At 38.6% G+C, this 20,954-nt stretch overlaps 2 protein-coding genes across 28 annotated transcripts in view; one reads left to right on the forward strand and one right to left on the reverse strand.

Annotated features, from left to right (window-relative positions):
* The window catches only part of FGL1 (fibrinogen like 1), a 42,717-nt gene that overhangs the window by 20,301 nt on the left and 1,462 nt on the right, over nt 1–20,954 (reverse strand). The window contains exons 2-6 of one of the 2 annotated variants that reach the window (XM_027676528.1): nt 19,916–19,922; nt 18,312–18,315; nt 10,713–10,892; nt 9,740–9,791; nt 2,262–2,401 (exon numbers count right to left, since the gene is read on the reverse strand). The gene's annotated coding sequence lies outside the window, so the exon portion shown is untranslated. Of the gene's footprint in view, nt 1–2,261; nt 2,603–9,739; nt 9,792–10,712; nt 10,893–18,311; nt 18,316–19,915; nt 19,923–20,954 lie in introns of those variants that run through there. The other variant, XM_027676530.1, reaches the window with a different exon arrangement.
* PCM1 (pericentriolar material 1) overlaps nt 11,104–20,954 on the forward strand; it is a 41,208-nt gene continuing 31,357 nt past the window's right edge. For 10 of the 26 annotated variants that reach the window (XM_027676481.1, XM_027676489.1, XM_027676494.1 and 7 more), the window contains exons 1-8: nt 11,106–11,210; nt 14,057–14,164; nt 14,982–15,114; nt 15,701–15,946; nt 17,079–17,351; nt 17,893–18,063; nt 18,238–18,354; nt 19,606–19,794. In XM_027676481.1, coding sequence (XP_027532282.1) covers nt 15,019–15,114; nt 15,701–15,946; nt 17,079–17,351; nt 17,893–18,063; nt 18,238–18,354; nt 19,606–19,794 — 1,092 coding nt within the window. In that variant the 5' untranslated portion in view covers nt 11,106–11,210; nt 14,057–14,164; nt 14,982–15,018. Of the gene's footprint in view, nt 11,211–11,240; nt 11,541–13,090; nt 13,193–14,056; nt 14,165–14,981; nt 15,115–15,700; nt 15,947–17,078; nt 17,352–17,892; nt 18,064–18,237; nt 18,355–19,605; nt 19,795–20,954 lie in introns of those variants that run through there. The other 16 variants (XM_027676496.1, XM_027676497.1, XM_027676509.1 and 13 more) reach the window with 8 other exon arrangements.

Below are 20,954 nucleotides of genomic sequence, written 5' to 3' on the forward strand. Positions count from 1 at the left end.
CATTTGGCAGATGTTTCAGTCAGAAACAGGGAAGACTGAAAGAGAAAGGACACAGGGTAAAAACCCCACAGGGTGGGTCTATAATAGGGTTGGGGAGACCAAAATCTGTGTGCTTTTCTCCTCCAAAAAAGGGAGAAGGTCAAAAAGAATAGGAAGAGACCTGAAATCTCAGGCTCTGAGAGGAAAAGGGTGACCTAACAGTATTTCTCTGCTTCTGCCACTGACCATCAGGGAGACCCAGACAAGGCAGAGGACAGTCAGCAGTGCTGATCCTGGACCTTGCACCTTTGAGCCAGTTTTTCAGCAGATGTAAACTCCTGTAGTTTGTCTGATCTCCCACTTGCAGTGACATGAGATTTGCTGAGTAGTCAATCCTACAGTGACAAGAAGGGTGGTAAATAGAGTCAAGCCCCATACATTTTCAAAGCACTTTGCATACACTACCCAAATCAAGAGGTTCAGTCATGGAATTACTGTGGGTAACAGTTTACTTAGTTTTCTACATTGGGGACCCCTGGTGGTCTAGTGGTTAGGATGCGGCGCTCTCACTGCCGCATCCCGGGTTTGGTTCCCAGTCAGGGTTACTCCCCCGGGCAGATGGAGCTCGTCAGCCCTGTAAGGCCATCCATCTATGAGAAGGTCACTCTAAACAAACCTACAGGACCTCACTCCCATTGTCCAAGCTTGCTTGGCCCCAGCAGATGAACCTTAGGATTAAAGGGTGGGCTCAGTTCAGCGCATGCTGTGTCTCACCTAAAAAAATCCATTGCGCAGGCTTGAAAGGTAAAAGACCTTTCCCAAAATCTTGGTTAGCGAAGACTGGCCATACTAGTTTTCTACATTTCTAAAAAACGTTTCAGTAAAGGTTGTATTAGTAACAAGTCTCTGAAAGTGCACATCCATGCTCTTTGGTAATATGTAAAGCTACAGTTCTGTTCAATGGAAGCTTAACATCTTCCTCTAGGAAGACTCCTTTGAAAGTTGGTTTCTTAAACTAATTTCTTCATTTATTTAAATATTTACCCTGGTTTACAGCTATTTGCTGACAAACATTCACACATAATGCAATAAAAAGCATTCACTGAAAAAAAACCTTCAAAAAAATTACAGATCTTAATCCAACTCACAGATGAACTCAAAGAGTTAATAAGTGTTGAGAGACTTTCAAGACTTTTGTTATAACACCTGTGTTGATTTAACAAAAAGAAAAAAAATTTGTGCAGGGGATATCCCTTTCCATGAAAATCTTAATCTCAGACAGTAAACATTTGGATTATTTATCACACATCATGATAGAATGAGAAAAATCTGGTGTAATATTTTCAAGTTGAAAACATAAGCCCTTAGTGGTTAGCTGAAAAAAAAAAAGAATCACCTTCTGTTTTAATAAAATGAAGTTTAAGGGCAACTCTTCTGAAACTTTGAAATTTTTTCCATGAGGTTACTCATTTACTATTCAGAGATTACACCTGGAATGTGCATTTGCACAGCTGTGCAGAAATTTTTATTCAAAGCTATGGAATAAAAATTCTAGAAAGATACCTTTTTACTTGTCCATGCCTGCGCTTTCTTTACAGGCTACACAGATAATCAATCCTATGTTCAAATTTCCCCTAAATTTGATGGTTTTTTCCAAGTCTTTCAATAACAATTTATTAAATAGATTTGATGACGATAAAGAAGTTCTGTGCTATGAAAATTCTGAACTGTCAGCATGTTGTTTTGTTTTTGAACTGTGGAGACGTCAAACTAGATGGAATACAGATGCCTGTTTCTGTTGGCACAGTGTCAATAAGAATCATATTGCTAATAAATACAATAAGAGACAATCTGCCAAAAGGATAGATAATGACTGGAAAGATTTTTGTTTTGCTTTCTTAAAATTCAAACTGGTTTTAATGATTAAACTCATGCAAAAATTTGTTTTTTTTTTTAAATTAGGTGGTGTTACAAAAATTACCATGTTTTCCTCATCTGAAAAACGGACAATAATTCATGATTTGATATACTTTTAGGTTTCAAAAGCAGCCTTGTCCATACAGCTATATACTAATATAAATTTAGAAACTACAGATTTGAATATTGGTTTTATTAACTATCTAGAAATGCAGGAAAATAGCTAGATCCCGGTAAACATTCATACATCATTAACAACATTGCACCAGTTATATGGCCTTCAAAAACATATTATTTTTAAACCATAACTATAGAAGTAAGCCAAAATTCCTCCTTCTTCCCTCACAGGTACCTTATATGTTTACCTTTAACTTCTGGACAGAACTCAAAGTTGTTAAATCTTCTTCGGCTGATGCAAAGAATTCCAGAGCCCTTCCCAAGCTGCGATTGTTTTTGCTATTAAATCCTGTAGAGTTGAGGCTTACATCTGCTATGAATCACTGGGCTGGAATGTTACAGAGAAGTTGCAGTTATCAAGACTAAATTGCAACATAAGAAGGAGATGATGGTAATTCTGAGCCTAACACAACACTTCCAAAATAAAACTAGACCAAAAATAACAAAGAATCATCCATTCCCTTTCACTTCTCAGATCCAGGAAATTGCTCTCTGCATCATATTCAGCCATATACTCCAGTACTTTCCACAATCAGAGCCTAAATCTCTTGGGCTTCAGACGTACATGGAGACCATAACTGACTCAACTGATTTAGAAAAACACCATAATCACTCAGACTAGAAATTACACATTAGAGGTGTAACATTAAAAGAAATCTGCTAAAAAAAATCCAACCGAAAGTAACAAACATAATACAGACAAAGCCAAAGGGAACAAGGACAAAGAATCTTGTTTGCTGTCAGTATTTTTTAGCTAAGTGACTCAGAAGCACATGATCTCAGTGACTTTGTTAGACAAAATTACTTTCTATATAAGCATTTTAGAGTCAGACAAACACATCCAAGAATGTTTTAAAATGCAATTTGAGTGTTTGCCCTTCTTCTGTGTTGGCTGTTCCCAAAAAGTTCAATAAATGAGTATGCTTAAAGGAATGCTCTGGAAGAAAAAAACTCTTAAGGAAATACTGAACAAAAGCAATAAAAGGAGCTTTACATTCCACAATACAAATATCATAGAATCATAGAATAACTTGGGTTGGAAGGGATCTTAAAGATCATCTAGTTCTAACCCCTTTGCCATGGGCAGGGACACCTTCCACTAGACCAGTCTGCTCAAAGCCCTATCCAACCTGGCCTCAAACACATCCAAGGATGGGGCATCCACAACTTCCCTGGGCAACCTATTCCAGTGTCCCATCACCCTCACAGTAATCACTAATCTAAAAACCTAAGTAACCTTTTTCCTAATATCTAATCTAAACCTCCTCTCTTCCAGTTTGAAGCCATTCCCCCTTCTCCTGTCACTACATGCCCTTGTAAATAGTCTCTCTCCATTTTCTTGTAGGCTCCCTTCAGATACTTCCTTTTGAAGACTAATATTTGTTGCAAACTTCCTCAGAATAATTTCTGGTGCATTATTTGGAATCTGGTTACCTAGCAGTATTTCTCTTTCCTCATTACTTTATATCAATTAATTAAATTCATATTCTGAATTTCAAATACTTATTAATTGCAATAAATTACTCCTGAGTAGCCTACACTAAGAATCATTCAAAAATTCAAAATCATTCAGCAAGTCATTTTTGCTGAGAATCTTACCATCACTAATGACTTCTTCAAGGAGGAAGATACCTGTTTATAGCATGACTCTTAACCTATGGTTGCTCAGTGGGTGGGCTCTGAATTTAGAAAGTAGTAAAAAGGCATGGCATTTTAAACTTGGATTTATTAACCAATAAATAAATAAAATAAATAAAATAAGTTAAACAATTTATTGAGGGTTGCAAATAGATTGTCCATCATTTGAAGTCTTTAAACAAAGACTAGATGGCTAAAACATATGGCTGTGGTTCAATTAAACAAGAACTATATAGAGTGTCAAGTCAGAGATTTATGTTATTCACAAGGTCTATAGGCTACCCATTATCAGAATGATTTTGTAAGAATAAACCTACTTAGTAGAAGACTTTCAAAGAATACACAAATGGAAGTCATATAAGCACAAAAGGAAGCGAGAAAGGCCTTTCTGAGACCTGTTGGATACATCCAATACTGAACACTGGCAAATGTCATAGACCTTATTGTGTCCAGTTAAGACCTGGATGTTCACACAGATCTTATTCAGATGTGGTGCTCCTGGGAGAGTTTGCACAGAAGTGAAGGAAAATATGGCAAGGGTCGTTAATTACTCTTCTATAATTTTTTTCACAGAATTATGTATAAAGGATAAAATGCTGTTTCTCACTTCTAGACTAAATCAAGTTCAGAACTTCCAATAAGCAAGGTAAAAATATTCAGTTGTATTATATCCTTTTGTGGATATTTAAAAGAAATATCTAGCACAAGAAATCAGTGGTCTTTGTTCCCATTATATTAGCACTTTCAGGTGAGTATCTCCTGGGTATTTTATTCTGACAGAAGTTTAACATTTTTGGATAACCCCAGACATGGCTATTGCTGATGATGAGTGGATTGAGCAGAGACCTGAAGAGATAGACTTAGTGGATGAAAAACTAAATATGAGCCAGCAATGTGTCCTTGCAGCTCAGAAAACTAATTGTATCCTCAGCTGCTTCAAGAGACACATGGCGAGAACATCAAGAGAGGTGATTCTGCCCCTCTACTCCACTCTCACAGTACCCCATCTGGAGTGCTGCATCCAGCTCATGGGCCCCCAGCGCATGGATATGTTGAAGCAAGCCCAGAGGAGGCCACCAAGATGATCAGAGGGCTGAAGCACCTCTCCTACAAAGTCAGGATGAGAGAGCTGGGGTTGTGCAGCCTGGAGAAGAGAAGGCTCCAGGGAGATTTCATTGCAGCCTTCCAGTACCTAAAAAGAGCTTATGAGAAGGCTGGAGAGGGACTTTTCCCAAGGGTGTGTACTAATAGGACAAGAGGTAATGGCTTTAAACTGTGCAGTGGTCAGGTTTAGATTAGGTATTAGGAAGAAATTCTTTACTGTCAGGGTGGCCAGACACTGGAACAAGCTCCCCAGAGAAGTTGTGGATGCCTCATCCCTGGAAGTTCAATGCCAGGTTCGATGGGGCTTTGAGCAACCTGTTCTAGTGGAAGGTGTCCCTGCCTATGGCAGGGAGGTTGGAACTGGATGATCTTTAAGGTCCTTCCCTTCCAACCCAAAGTTGGAAACACAAGATAATGCATTCATAATATTATTCTTTTACCATTCAGACTCAAAAGAAGTTGTAAGCACACAAGAAGCTTTCATAGTACAAGGAACCACCAAATTTTCCCTGCTAAGTTGTAAGACAGGTTTTAAATATAATCTATGAAAAATAAAGCTTTACTTTTTTGTCAGGTGTATGATTTTTATTCAGGAAAGTTTTACATCACCTTCAGCTGTCATGTGGAAATATGGAAGTGTCAAAGATTATACAACCACAACATGGTAACTGTGTGTTTGTTAAAATGTACTTTCATTCCATCTGCTACAAATTAATTTTTTTGTGCTTTTCTCTTCATTGTTTTCATTTGTGTAATACTAAGAATAAAAGAGAAAACATGTAATAGACTTCACTGTAGGACTAGCTGAAATGACATATTTGAAAATGTGCATTCAGCATTGTACATCCAACATGATAACTGAACGGTCTTTCACATATGCTAAAGTGTAACAATAATAAATTGAAAATACTTTGAAATAGAATATGATGCTTGGTCTTGTAACTTAGATGCTAGGCTTTTTTTTGTTTTTCCTGAGGGAAAAAAGCAAGCAAGCAAACAAACAAACAAACCCCAAACCCCATCTTGACCAACTCCATCAAAATCATGATGTTGGAGTAAATTTAACTTTGGGGTTTTTAAATTTTTTTAACATATGAAGTAGCAATAATGTGTCACTTCCATAATAATATTTTGTTACTGAAACAGAACAAAGCTGAAATCAAAGATAATCCAAAATCAGCTTTATGATAAAAAAATTCTGCATGTCAGTTTTTGAAAGGCAGCCTCCTTTCCAAAAGTAAGTGTATATTTTTTATAGACTGACTTAAGAATTGCGTGGTGTGTTTACAAGGAAATCTGGTTAAGTAGTTATCATAATGTACGATGTGCCATTTAGCAGAATACTATTATATCTTCCCCTTTTAATTGTATTCTACAAATAAAAACATTGCATATGAGCTTCACACACATAATGCTGTGGGTGTTTGCAGAGCTGACTGATATGTTAAATGCCTTCCAACAGCAGACTACTGATGAAAGTGAGTACAGCTCTATCTGTTTGAGTGGAGTTACTTTAGATTGTTCAACAGTTCACTTTAACTTATCAAAAAGCTATGCTGGATTTAATCAACAGTTTGGAATGCTGTAAAAAAATGTTATCCACTAAGCTTTTAAAATTTAAATATAGTTATCAACTGTTAATATTTTATGGTTTTTTGGAGGCGGCTAACAAAAAGTAGTCTGTTGTACTTACTTCTGCATTAAAAGATTCTCAAGGCTTCTTCTTACTAAAGCAATTTGGCATTTCAGTATTCCTTTAGAATAATCTAGATCAGTTTAACATGAGTCCTACTTAGTCAAATGACAGCAACTCTTTTGCATACTGTCTCATTTATACAAGAATCTTGCACCAGAGTATTAAAGTAGCTAAAAACGAGTTCAAATTTAAAGTTACATGCTCTTGACAGTACAACTCCCTAAAGTTCATAAGATGTCCTATGTGAATAACAGATCTTTACAACTTGCATAACTGCACAATCAACTTGAAATGTTATGGCAATAAGTGTAACTCCCTGATGAGACCAAGAGATAAGCAAAAAAGAACTTCTTACATATTCTGAAATTACAGAATGAAGGCACTTTATATTTTGGTGCATGGATAAAATATTCAAAAATAAATCCCAGTTTTAAAATAATTTACCTCATTTTTATGTAATGTTGCAAGAAACAAGTGCATAATTTAGTAATTTCACTCATTTCATAATCAGTCATTTCAGACATACAATAAAGAAATCAGCAACACACCTTCATTATCATAGATAATAAGATCAGTAAATTCAACATATTTAGACATTATTTTATCCCACACCAAATATGGAAGAAAAACCCAACAACTCTTATTAGAAATATAAAAGAAGCAGTCCTTTACATAATTTTCAATAAGCAGGAGCAAGGACAGTATTACTGCATAGATGGAACACATCACAGAAGTAAAGACCTAATAAACATCCAGATCTGTACACGTGTCCTTTGAAGAATATAGAAAGTGGATTTGGAGAAGGCCCACAGTAATTTTTTTTAAAAAATCATAATAAACACCATTGCTGGTGTTTGTCCTCTATCTTTAACCCCAAGATCATAACAAACATGGATTAAGCTATGTTGTGAGGAAATGTACATGGCAAAGTGGCCTGCTCACGATCTCAGTGTGAGCACCAAGAAAAGGACATGGTCCATAATCTTTTGCCTTACTCAGAGGAGCAGCTCACATATCCTGGCTTCTCCTTCCTGCTTTCCTTACACATGAAGCTTCCTGCTGGCCCCAGTTTTCCTTTTGCTCTCTTCAAAGACATCCTTCTTCAAAGACATCCTTCTCCTATATTCTACTTTGTGAAAAGTATGGGCTGTCTTTGAAAAGGCGCATCAACTAACCTGTCTTCCTTCCTAACAACAATTTAGTGTTGTTATCCATCTGTACCAACCCTAATCAATATTTTTCTAGAATGTAATACCTCAAGTGCATAATACAGCAAATATTATGGATTGGTGAGATAATAGTAGTATCAAGATGATTACTTTCTCCACCCCTCTGGATGTGGGGAAGGTTTACAACAGGGATCCTGTCCATTCTTCAGCTGAGACTTAGGTGCTCTTCTGGGGTCTGACCAGGTTAGATAATACCTATCTTCTAATTATTTTTCTTTTCTTTATTGCTTCTGACGACTGTTATGCTTGAGTGGATCATCAAAAATGGTTTCCTTCTTGTCCTGGTTTCTTCACTGGTATTGAATTGGCGAATCCTTCACCAACATAAAGCTTGGCTCTGGGGTCTTAAATGCCTGTGCCTCTGCCGCTACACCTACTTAACTCATTATAAGACCCTAGAGGGGTAAGTGGACACTTCATCTTCCTGTACAAATCAACTCAAAACTCTTTGTTAATCTAATGTTACACAAAGAAAGGAAAAATACCTTTAGTATAGTAGCCTGATAGTCATTGTGTAGCCATATTATGATAGACTAATCATTTTTGGCCAGTTTCACTTTTGCAGCCCAAACCTCTTTGTCATAAAATCAGGATAAAATTGGACGATTATTTGAAACAAATGCTCTATTAATTACTGTCTTTGTTTCAGGGTCTTTAAAAATTGCTCTTTCCAGATACTTCTTACATCTCCTCTGTCTCGGTAAAAGGTTAATCTTTCACTTCTTCTTGTCTCCAGTCCTTACATGCCTGTATTTTGTTTGCTTTCTTTCCTTTCACTTTGGAATGATAAAGTAAAATAACAAGATACAACCAACAGATGTGCAAGGAAAAAATCATCACGTCTCTGACATGGCTTTCAATCCTAATTAAATTGGGCTATCTCAATCCATTCAGTTTCTGTGAGGGTGCATTCATTAGCATGTCTGCTGATGGAAGCATTTATAACAGAGATCTTTGTAGGAGGATTTAGTTACTGTCAGTCTAGAGGCTCATTAGTGTTGATATAGGACTTTCCCCAAAAGATTTTTCTTTATTTAATTAACAAGACATTCTTTAAGCCATATGAGTTTTGGCTCACAATCATTCTCAAATCCCCCATTATTTTACAACAGTAGTGGAGAGCCACCTACTGGAAATAATGCTTCTTGCAGTGCAATCCATGATTCCTTCATGCCTTTTGTTTCTTTTCGAAGTCTCTGTCTCCAACGAAAAATGGCTCTGAGAAGCTGATACTGTTTCATTTCTTTGGAGCACCTTTTCTTTTTCCTAAGGGAAAAAAAAACCCTAAAAAACCCAACCAACCAAACAAGTTTGCAGCCAGTTCCAGAACAGGGACAGAAAATAAGAAGAGAAAAATCGTTCTGCAAATGTCAAGCAGGAATCGGTGTCATGATGCTGTAAGCTCCTATGAGAGACAAATTACTGATATATGATACAGTTATGAGATATAAGGAACTACAGTAAAAGGCATTGTTACTGAAACATACAGTCATTGAATTTCATTTTTTTCCTCAATAGAGTATTATATTTTTTATGTAAGATATTTTTTTGCATGCAGGAAACAGTATGAATGAGGGATCTGTACCTTAAGAATAAGCAACAGCAACAAAAATAAAGAGTCGTATTAAGGTAGTATCTTCTCTTAAATTCTGCCTCCACCTGCTGGGCCATGGGAGGAATGCCACTATAACAAGACAAAGCATGTTCCAAAAGCAACATTGACAACATTGTGCTGGATATCCAGACACAGTACTTGAGGTCAGGATAATAAGATATTAATTAAAAGAATTTTAAAAATGCTGATAAATTAAATTATTTATTAGCTTCAGAATTGCAATATTGCAATTATTATTAAATGAATAATATATATTCATCACACAGAGAGCTTCCATCAAGTTGTAGATTGTTTCCAAAGTGATTTCAGTTGTGGATATACAGTCACGTGGGTCATGGGAGAAATGGGAAAAGATGCTGCTAGGACGGTCAGTCTTATGCTCACCTTTTTCACATACTCTGTGTTGTCCAGAACTATTCCTTTGATATGGGGGCATCTGGTGGAGATAACAATAGTACTTTTATTGAAACATCTTTATTTCACAGGTTTTCCAATAATTTAGTTCCTTTTCTAAACTACAGATAGATTAATGTGCTATTGGAAAGGAATCGTGTCTTTTTTTGAGCAAAATACATTAGTCTAAATCCTAATATGGGAGAGATGGGGGTCTAACTACATTTCCATGTGGTACCATTAGAATGTTTGTCTAGCAGGATGAATTGTGAGGCCAATGTAAGTATTTAATGTTTCTGGTTTAGAAACTCAGTGTAATGGAAATGCTGAAAATTAAGGTTTTTTCTATTCTGACAAGTGACAATCCCCTAAGATGAAAGAAATATAAATGATATCAGCTTTACTGAAACAGAAATCCTGAGTGTGTTATGCAAGTTGCAGCCCCCTGAGGGACCAGCAGCTTCCTCCTGAGGTGAACTGCAGGTGAACTGATCTCTGGGGACCAGCGACAGGACCTGAGGGAATGGCCTGAAGTTGAGTCAGGGGAGATTTAGGTTGGATATTAGAAAAAGATTCTTCACCCGGTGGGTGGTTGGGCACTGGAACAGGCTCCCCAGGGAAGTGGGCACAGCACCAAACCTGCCAGAGCTCAAGAAGGCACACAGTGTGACTCTTGGGGATGGTCCTGTGCAGGGCTAGGAGTTGGACTTGATGATCCTTGAGGGTCCCTTTAAACTCAGGATATCCTACGGTTCCATGATTCTAACAACTTCTTTCAAATACCAAGCACAGCACAGCTTCTACACACAACTGGGTTTTTTAAGTGCTGAACCCTCTATTTATTTTTTTCCCCAAAAGAAAGTTTAAAGAACCTAGATCTGTGAACTCAGTGCCCTAAAACAAGGCACAAAACACGCAAAATGGAACTGCAGAAAAAGAAGGAAAAAAATTAGAACAAGACTACCACGACTTCCAACTCCTCACTGCCGTGTTTCTAGAAGGAGGTCAAAGATGGACAGGAACAGATTAGTCGATACTCCTCCGAACGAGGGCAGGATCTGATCCTCGTCCACGCTCACGGTTCGACGTGATCTTACTAGTCTTCCAGTCAGGCAAAGGCACTTATCGAGTTCATTGTCGTTCTCTTATTTTATTTTTTGAGCAAAACGCGCCCAGCCCTCCCCATCCGACTGCAAGACAGCGGCGGCCGTCCCGCATCCCTGCCGAGGGCGGGCCGTTGCCCTGAAGGGAAAACTACCACTCCCAGGAGGCACCGCCGTCGGCCGAGTGTCCGCGCCTCGCGCAGTGCCCGCTGGGAGTTGAAGTTTCGGCCGCCCCTCCCCGGCCGCCCCGGCGGTTGCGTGGGGGATCCTCGTCCGGCGCGCGGGAAGGGTCGTCCCGCCGTTCAGGCCGGGCGGCGCCTGCTCAGCGTGGACGGGCCTCGGCGGGCGAAGGTTACTAGGTAACGGTGCGTGTCTCTTTGTGTGTGTGTCTGTGTTTGTGTGTCTGTCTGTCTGTCTGTGTGTCTGTCTGTCTGCGTGTGTATCCCTGTATCCCTGCGCCAGGCACCACCCCCCGCGTCCTGGCGGAGCGGCGGCCAAGATGGCGGTGGCAGCTGAGGCAGGGGCGCTGTGAGCTGCTCCGCCAGCGGTGTCCTGCCGCGCCGGGCGAGGCGAGGCCACGCCGCTCCTCCGCTGCCCGCAGGCGGAACGCCCGTCCGGGCAGCCCAGACCACGCGAGTGGCGACCGGCGGTGGAGGAGAAGCCAGGCCGGGTGACCCCCTCGGCGCGGGGTGAGCCGCCCTCTCCTGCCCCCCGAGCTGCCCCTTCCCCGTCCCTTCCCCGTGTGGCAGCGAGGGCCGCGCCGGGGCGGCGGGGCAGAGCGGCCTGGCCCGGCCCGGCCCGGCCCGCGGGTGTGGGGGGTGGGGAGCGGGCATTGGGCTCAGGGACAGGTCCGGGGTAGGGGGAAGCTGTGCGGTGCCGGCGGGTTGTGCGGGCCGCGCCCCCCGCCAGGGCAGGGCGCGTTACCCGCTCTCCAAGGAGACGCCGCCGCGTCCGGGCCAGCGGAGGCGCCTTGGGCAGAGCCCGCCCACACACCCGCCCCGCGGCGCCGGCTTTGGCGCCGCGAGGGAGCGGGATCTCCGCTCGCCGCCCCCGGGCCGGGAGCGCCTCACCCGCCTCAGGCAGCGGCTCGGCCGGCACAGCCGCCGGGGCAGCGCTCGCTCCGCCGGCCCCGCTGGCGGCGACAGGACCCGTTGGGAGTGGGTTCGGGGCCCGCCGGGAAATCGCAGCGGGTCGGGACGACAGAGCCTGCTGGAAGGCTCCGGCGCTGGAAGTCCCGGGCACACCGCTCCCGATCCGGGTGTGTGAGTGTGCGGCTTGTGAGAGGTGCGACAGGAGGGGACTTGCTCTGTTGACTGCACCTGTGCGATGGTACTGTGTGGTTGGCATTAATGGTTAATGCCCAATGAGGAGCGCACGTCTTAAAAAACTAAAATTAAAAAGAAATGTTTGGTCCTACTTTTAGCCTTTATGGTGCTGTCATGGCTTTTTGTGACTTTTTGTTTTCTGGTTAATTTCTTTATTTTCAGAAGTTTTCTCTGTGCGGGATTTAGTGCTTTAAAGAGCTCTTGCAGTTCACATGAGTGCTGTAGGAAAAAGAATCTCAAGAACAACTCTGCTGCAGAATAAAAAGCATTTTAAAATACATACCTTTGTTTTGCTAGCATGTTTAGTAGTAGTTCTTCTGAGCAATTTGCATATGTACAAAATATGTTTTGCCTATAATCCTACATGTTATCTTAAGTTATTTTTTCTGTAGAAAATCTACTTTCAAGTCCTTTTTATTTTTCCACAAGTCTGTGTAAATGTTGTAAGGCAGTATTGACATGCTCAAATAGAGCTTTTATACAGATTCTGTAATATGCAAGAAGCTGAAATTGGCAATGGTTGCTGGATGCAGAAATAGATAATGGTAAGGTACCAAAGCTTTTAGAAGAGGATTTCTTGTGGAAATAGCTGGTAAAATGAAAACTAAGCAAAAATGCAAATTGATGAAATGTATGTGTGGAGGAAGAAGATGCAGCTTCAGATGAGAGAGTTTCATTTCTAAGAAAAAAGCTGGCTGAACCTCTTTGTGTTTTTTAACTGAGTTAGAGGGATAAAATACCAGCAGAGCTCTTGGATCTTAAATTCACTTTATCTGGAAATACCAAAGCCCATAATATGAAAGTTTAGAAACTTGCTCTTTGGAAGGGCCACAGTTCTACTAGAACACTTTAAAATCTACTGGCTGGAAATCAGGTTATTTTTATTTTTGACCTGTATTTATCAGGGTGTATTGGTATATGCCTGGTCTCCTTGTTTGAGAGTATTATTTAGAATATTCCATGTGGGGTACTGAACTTACTTCAGAGGTAATGAGAGACTTCTACAGCAAAAATAGGTGAGGACAGCTTTTGTGAAAGTTTTAAAAGACATAATTGTGAGTAGTTACTTGTGTTATGTAAACATGAGTACTGCCACTTCTTTTTACAGTGGAAGGTAGGGGAAAACTACTTTTTTGATGGTTTTAGTAGAATTATATAACATGATGATGAGGAAACAGCTTACTGAATTGGACTGTAAACCCAGATGGCCTCTAATCTTCCTCATTATGCTTAGTGACATAGGTCAGGATACAGTGTCTGTTGAGATGTTGGGTCTCGCAGATTTACAAAGCTGAACAGTTTATCTGTAGCTGAGGAAAGTTCTTTAAAAGCATAGCTGGTTTTAAACCAGTAACTATGCATTTGTTTTTGGGACGAAGAAAGGAGTATGAATTAATGTGCAGGGACAGTAGGACAAAGTTCCCAAAGTAGCAGGCACTGGGTTGTACCTGTGTTATGATTCTACTGGTGAGATACAGAAGCTGAATTACTCCTAACTGTTAATGTGAGTGGAGATGTGGTTATGATATAATGAGCACACCTGGTAGATTCCATTTCCTTTATGGTTTAGTAATGGGCTGTGTTTGTGCAGAAATACTGCCTTGTGCAGGTGTGCCTACTGAGAGGGCTGTGTTGTGTGTTTTTGATTGAATTCTGTACCTAAACAAGGTAGGTGTATTAGTACAGCTTTTAGACTTAGTTCAGGATTAATCTGTTTTCCTTTCTAGAACTGATATTAAAAAAACCCAACGAACTTCTTAGACACTTCTTAAACTTGAGTTTCAGATGATTTCATCACTTGCACTCTGTGAAAACTAATAGTAGATAGGCTGCAGCAAAATTTTGAGAAATAAGTTGTCCTTTTTGATTTTTTTTTTCAGTTAAAAATAAAGCTTGGCTCATGCCCTAACACAGCAGTGAAAACTAGGTGGAAAAATTAAATCTCTACAAGATTGTTTTTCTTCTGCATCTGTAACAGTACTTCATAGGTAAAGTTGGTAGCTTTGTGCAGTGGAATTGTACTAGCAGCACTTAGTGTATATAGTTGTATATTCTTCACCTTTTTGAACAGGCTAATCTAATTTTATTACCATAAAGGAATACTTTTTTCTGATCTTTCAACTTTAATGACTTTTTTTATTTCAAATGTCAAAACTAGAAGTGAAAATTAAAACTTTACATTTAGGTTGCTTCATACTGCACAGAATGACACTGTTAAAGAGCAGCAAAGCTCTAGGAAATCCACATTATTTTGTTTGATTTTGGTAGAAAGCATTGACTGCTTAAAGAGCTTAATGTGTGGTAAAGAAAATCCTTTTCCTGATGTCTGTTTTCCTCATATTTTATCGAGTGTGCCATTCAGTACTCTGTTGTCAGCACATCAGTGTTAAAATGAATGTGAAAGTTTGACGTACTAGATCTCCAGTCACTCATTGTATCAAATAGACATCACCCTGGACTTGAAAGTGTAGGCCTTATGAATTACAAAGCAATCTTTCTAAGCACTGTATCATTTGTTTTAAAGTGAGGACAATTGAGAGCCTCCCAAATTAAAAGTTTCTTTCGTAGAACAGAGATTAAAAAAACAAAGGTAAAAAAGCTCCAAACCTACAACTGTTTCTTGTTTATTTTTTAATGCCAGTTTCTGTGTTCTTCTCATTGATACATTTCTAGTAACACAGTTTAGTAAATGGGGAGTTTAGTTTCCTAAACCAACCTTTTTTTGCATTTTAAAATTAATATGTAGATTATGAATCTTTAAAATATTGTATGTAAACTGATTTTAATACAGCACATTTTTTTTAGATTGTTTCTTTTAGATTGCTTTTATTGATCGCTTGCCATGGCAACAGGAGGTGGTCCCTTTGAAGAAGGCATGAATGATCAGGACTTGCCCAGCTGGAGCAATGAGAGCCTTGATGACCGGCTGAACAACACGGTATCGTTATTCTTGTCTTGCTCTTGCTGTTTGATGCTGTACATTAGAATTACCAGGTAGATTCTGTTACTGGCAGGTAACAATGCAAACCCCTAAGCCTTGTCAGTACAGCTCTAAGGTAAATATCTGCAAAAACAGAGGTAGATGTAAGCAAATGATGAGTGTAATTCAGAGGTTGTGAAGTCTGTAGAGTATTTATGGCAAGTGTTTTGGGTAAATAAAGTAGCTAGACACAAAAGTGTTGTAGGTGTCATGAAAGTGAAAACTGTAACTTAGAATGTTCTAAGCTCCTGAAGTGAAAGTCCTCAGCAAAGAAGAAAAATACATTTTAGATTAATTTGAAATTAATTTCATGCATTTTAGGATAAAATTAATTTCAGATTTCCTGACAAGCTATTTTTAATTATGCAGTGGAGAAAATTTTATTTGTAAAGTGACATTTGCTCTAGAAAACGTATTTTGATATTGGTTACTATTTTTACTTCTAAAATGGAAGTGAACTCTACATCACTGAATGAAATAATTTACTTTTTGTCTGTGTATATAACAAATACGACTTTTTTTCTTCTCTGTCCTTCCCCTTAAGGACTGGGGAAGTCAACAGAAGAAAGCAAACAGATCTTCAGAAAAAAACAAGAAAAAACTTAGTGGGGAAGCTGAAACAAGGCTTACTAATGATATATCTCCAGAATCCTCACCTGGAATGGGACGACGGAAGACCAGAACTCCTCATAGTTTTCCTCATGCTCGGTACATGACCCAGATGTCTGTTCCAGAGCAGGCTGAACTAGAAAGGCTTAAACAAAGAATAAACTTCAGTGATCTGGATCAGGTTTGTGTGAATACTAGCTCTCACTCAAAATGTGACTACAGAATTTATTCAGTTATCTCTTAATAATGTGACACTTGAGGAAAACCTTTCATAAGTGATTAAGGTAAAAAAAAGCTCTTATAGGCACCGTGAGAGCCAAATCAAAATTCTGGTTTTGAACTTGAAAAAATTAGGGAAAGTCGTGGGCCATGGCTTTCCTATGCTTAAGAGTATGCTAGCTGTCTTCACTCTCTTAGTCTCAGTCATTAACAAATTCCTGTGTCCTCAGATTAGTAGTTCTTACTCATGGTACTTGTCTACCACTTGAAAATATGTTACCTTATTTTGAAAGTCTGTGCTTGAAAGTGCCAGTTTGTGATTCTGAACATTGTTAGCCTTGTGTATTAAACAGAGGAGTATCATTAAAAACTGCTTCTCAGTAGAGCGTAGAGAATTTTGTGGCACAAATTCTTGAGCCATAACTTCTTTTTTGGGAATATGGCACATTCATCCTTCTCTTGTCCAAAACAATGAAAAGTACGAGGGATTAATTCTTTGGTAACAAGACATAAATTTGTGCAAACAGTTTCAGAACAGAGGCTGAACATCTTTCCCAAAGGTTGTTGCTAACTTCTTTGGGTTGTGAAGATTCTTTCAAGTGTGATTCGTTGCGTTGACTTAGAATATAAAGGCTGCGTATAACTTCCTCCTCAGCTGTGTGTTATGGCAGCATGCTGCTATTCAGAAGGTTCTAAAGAAAGCTGAAGTTATGAGGTATAATATCCTGCAGGGGAATGTGTTGATTTTTTATTATTGTTATTTTCCCAAATGTATCTGGAGAAGTAGGATGCCTTTCACTATGGTAAAGGTGGAGGCCACAACAAGAATGAGGAACTAAATTCTGAGGAACTGCAGAATCTTTTTGCTTCTCATCTATTCTGGGAGGATGGGCTTACTTTCTGAAAACTATATGACAAAAATCACCAACACTGTCTTTCTCTGACTTTTGGCTGGTTGGTGACTAATTAGGTAACTTTAAAATGAGTCTAATAATACTGCAGAAATATTAATTCAACCAGCAAAATTAATCAGTGTTGAGAACATATTGGATGAAAATAATAAAACAATTGTTCTTTCTTTTGTTTTTATATAGAGAAGCATTGGAAGTGACTCTCAAGGCAGGGCAACGGCTGCTAACAACAAACGTCAACTTAATGAAAGCAAAAAACCATTCAACTTCCTGTCAATGCAGATTAACACTAACAAAAGCAAAGATCCTGCCTCAGGTTCCCAGAAGAAGGAAAGTGAGGTTTCAGCGCAGTGTAAAGAGTTGTTTGGAGCTGCTCTGAGCAAAGATTTCTTGCAAAATTGTCAAGTCTCTACTCAAGAAGATGGAAGAGGAGAACAAATGATGGATAGTAGCCAGGTATTTACATGGCCTATAGAGGCTACAGAATATTGGTATATATATCTCTCTCTTAATTTTCAGTGCATCTTTCTAAATTTCTTAAAACTATAAATCTTTATTGGAAATACTTAACTTTCTACTGTTTTGAAAGGCAGCTTGAAGAAAATGTGAAAGCAAACTTAATCATCTATTGTTGTTTAGAAATCCACTTATTAGTAACAGTAGCGGTATTAATTTTCATCTTAGAGGTTGGCTCCCTTTAATAAGGTTCCAGAAAATTCACAGTTCACTGTTTTCCTATGCTGATGAGCTTTTTTCTGTTTTGGCCTATGTTGACTAGAAGCCCTGTGCTTCAGCCTTGCAACTTCTTGCGTGCATAAATCTATCCTTATAAAAGCTGTTGACTTCTAACTGCTTTCGGAAGTGTGCTTGTAGGATTGAAAGTATTACTGTGTCCCCTCCTTTAATTACTCTTTTGCTATTGCTATCACCATGTCTTGTGTGTTAAATACGTTGAAGCTGTAGCTGAATGCATTCAGTAACTTCAGTGTCTTTACAGATTGTGAGCAGACTAGTTCAAATTCGCGACTATATTGCTAAGGCCAGCTCCATGCGGGATGATCTTGTAGAGAAAAATGAAAGATCGGCCAATGTTGAGCGTTTATCACACCTTATAGATGACCTTAAAGAGCAGGAGAAATCCTATCTGAAATTTTTGCAAAAGATACTTGTAAGTTTGAGAACATAATATATCTGTTTCTGCACTGTAAGCTTTTTTTAGGAGTTGACCACTGATGTTTTGATGGTGGCACTGGGGATGTTGGTTTTGGTATACAGTACCTTCCGTAATTCATTTTTACTGCCCCCTTATATAGCTTTTGATTTATGCCAATGAATGTTTCAGGCTAGAGAAAATGAGGAGGATGATGTTCGGACTATAGATTCAGCTGTGGGATCTGGTTCTGTAGGTGAGAGCACATCGCTAAACATTGATGTGCAGTCTGAGGCTTCAGATACCACGGTAAGCTGCCTTTTAGTAATTAAGGTGCTAGAAATGAAGGCTTTATTTTGGTTTTGTCATGGTTATGATAGTGTCATAATCTGCAGTTCGGTTAAAAAATGGTAAATCCCAAGCACTCTGTTCAGGAGGTGTTTGTGCATGTGTTGATTTATTTTTCTTTTAATATGGGAAAAAAAAGTAATGATTCTGTCACAGCAAAATTATAAGGATTTTTTTTCCTTTTTAATCAAGAAATGAAGGTTTTTTAAAAATCTTTATTCTTCAAAGTACAACGAAGGGTTAAACGTGTACTTTGGCAGAGCATTCACTGGCTTGATGTAGGAAAGAATATTTTTCTATGCAATTTTTCATCTATAAGTTTGTTTCTGTTACTAGGGAAAATTATCTGATTTTGGATCAGGAGAGGTTTAGAAATGAGTCATTAGAGGGCCATTGTCCAAGTATCTTTCCAATGATATGACAGAAGTATTGACCTAGGACAGAAGTTTCTCTCATTTTTTGGCAAGATGGGCACTTTTTAAAAAATCTGTTGTGAATTTAGTGCTGAGACAAACAGTCTTCCTTTCTATTTTTAAAAGCTTTTTTTTTTAACATGGTAAACATTTCTTGTCGTAGATACAAAAGCATTTTAATAAGTTAAGTTTTGCTTCTTCCTTTACTATTATACTGAGAAAAAGTACTACAGAGCAGGTGCTCTCTTTGTCCAGTTAGTACAGAGAATGTTCTGTGGATGAGGAGAATTTATGTGCTTGGAAGTAAAACTGTTAAAACATTAAGAAGCTTTTGTAATTACTTTTGGTTTCATAAGAACTCTTTCTATCCCTTTAAAGAAATAAAATTATACACGTGGAAGATGCACTTTTAACTTAAAAAAAAAAAAAAAATTGGAAAATGCAGAAAAAGACCAGTACGTTTTCTGAGAAGAAATCACGTAAACTTGCGTTTTTCTTCATATTTGCAAAATGCGATTTGGTTTTTGTTTGGCTCTTCGTTTTGCATCTAAATTCTCTTTACATGCTGCTTGAGTATGTTACGTGTAGAGTGCATACTTCTGGTCATAGAACATTGATTGCTATATGGAGCCTTATGCAAATTCTAAGAATGACTAAAAATGTCTTCACCCTTTAGTAGATCTTATTTGATATTAGTTTTCATTATTTGACAAGATAAAGCAGTAGGTTTGTAACTTAAAAATGCATGCTAAGTTGGAGCGTATCTTCAAAATCTAACATACTAAACGATTTAATAAAGGAGGTATCTTTTAGCTTGAGCATTCGGCCCCGCATTGAGGACAAACTAGGGAATTCAGCTTCACAGGAACAGGTTACAGACATTGATGTTACAACAAGCCCTAAAGGGAAAAGTGACAGAGCTGCTCTGAATGACAGGGAAATCTGGCCCTGTGGGATTAATAGCCAGGAACATGGATTGCTTTCAAAGGTATACTTCACAATGTTATTTTAACTTCAAATAGGGTTTATACAGGCTAGTCTTCCCTTTCCCCTTATCTCCTTTATTAATTGCTTTAAATGTATTTGTTACTTACAGTAAATGTTCCCACTGGACTGCTTATGTGTATCCAGCTGTCTTTTCATTGCCTAGAGTTTTTTTATTCTAAATAGAGATGCTTGACAACTTTTTCTTCCTAATTGTTAGCATTGACAGAAAATTGTTAACACTGACAGTTAGCATGGATGTAACTCTCTACAGCAGGTGCTGTGATTTTATGTAGATGATCCTTCCAGTTTTGTTGTTCCTTTTTGGGGGAAAACATATTATAAATGTGACTTTCAGACACTTTTCATGGTTATGCCAATAGTCTGCCGATACAAATTTAAGCTAATACCATGTAGAGAAAATAAATTAGAGAGTAGTAGCCTTAACTTGTTCCACAAATGTTTTTGTATAGCTGTTTATATAAATATTTCATTGGAAGGGGGAAGACTTAAGGATTATGGAGTCTAAAACTTGTTTTGTTACTTGTTACCAACTTTTCTATGGCTTTTCCTTTGCTCTGATTTAATTTTAAAAAGTCTTAAGTTTTATTTTTTTCCCCTAAAATAAAAGGCTTAAAAGTTTTATCAAGCTTACTAGTCCAAGGTTAGAACTAAGTTTGAAAATTTGTTACACAATTTTAATTAACTTAAGCAAATCTGGTACTTTAGATAAAACTTGGATTATTTAGTAGGGGAGCGAGGCTGAGACACATACCCTTTTTCCCTTTCTTCCTCTTGTTCCTTCCTGCTGATTTCATTGTGTGATCTATTTTGTCTCTGCTTTCTGTATAAAAGATAGAAGTTTAACAGAAATGATCAGTGCCAGTTGCAGTGCATCTTTTAGTGATACTTGGAGAAGTTTAGAGTTCTGGTATTTCTCTGTTTTCTCTGATGGAAAGTTGAGCATTCCTTGATACCCAAAACTAGTTAATAAAATGCCTGCTCTTATTCTGCAGGAATATTCTATTTGATGCAGAATATTTGAACTGAATTTTCTACTTCAGGAATTAGCACTATGTGGGTAGAAGATTATGCTTTTAAGTTAGTAGTGTTCTTAGATACTTGTTGGCTGCTAATAAAAAGGAGGCAATTTTTTCCATGATT

Source organism: Neopelma chrysocephalum, unplaced genomic scaffold, assembly GCF_003984885.1.
Source record: "Neopelma chrysocephalum unplaced genomic scaffold, ASM398488v2 Primary Assembly neopelma1_42, whole genome shotgun sequence".
Classification (NCBI taxonomy): domain Eukaryota; kingdom Metazoa; phylum Chordata; class Aves; order Passeriformes; family Pipridae; genus Neopelma; species Neopelma chrysocephalum.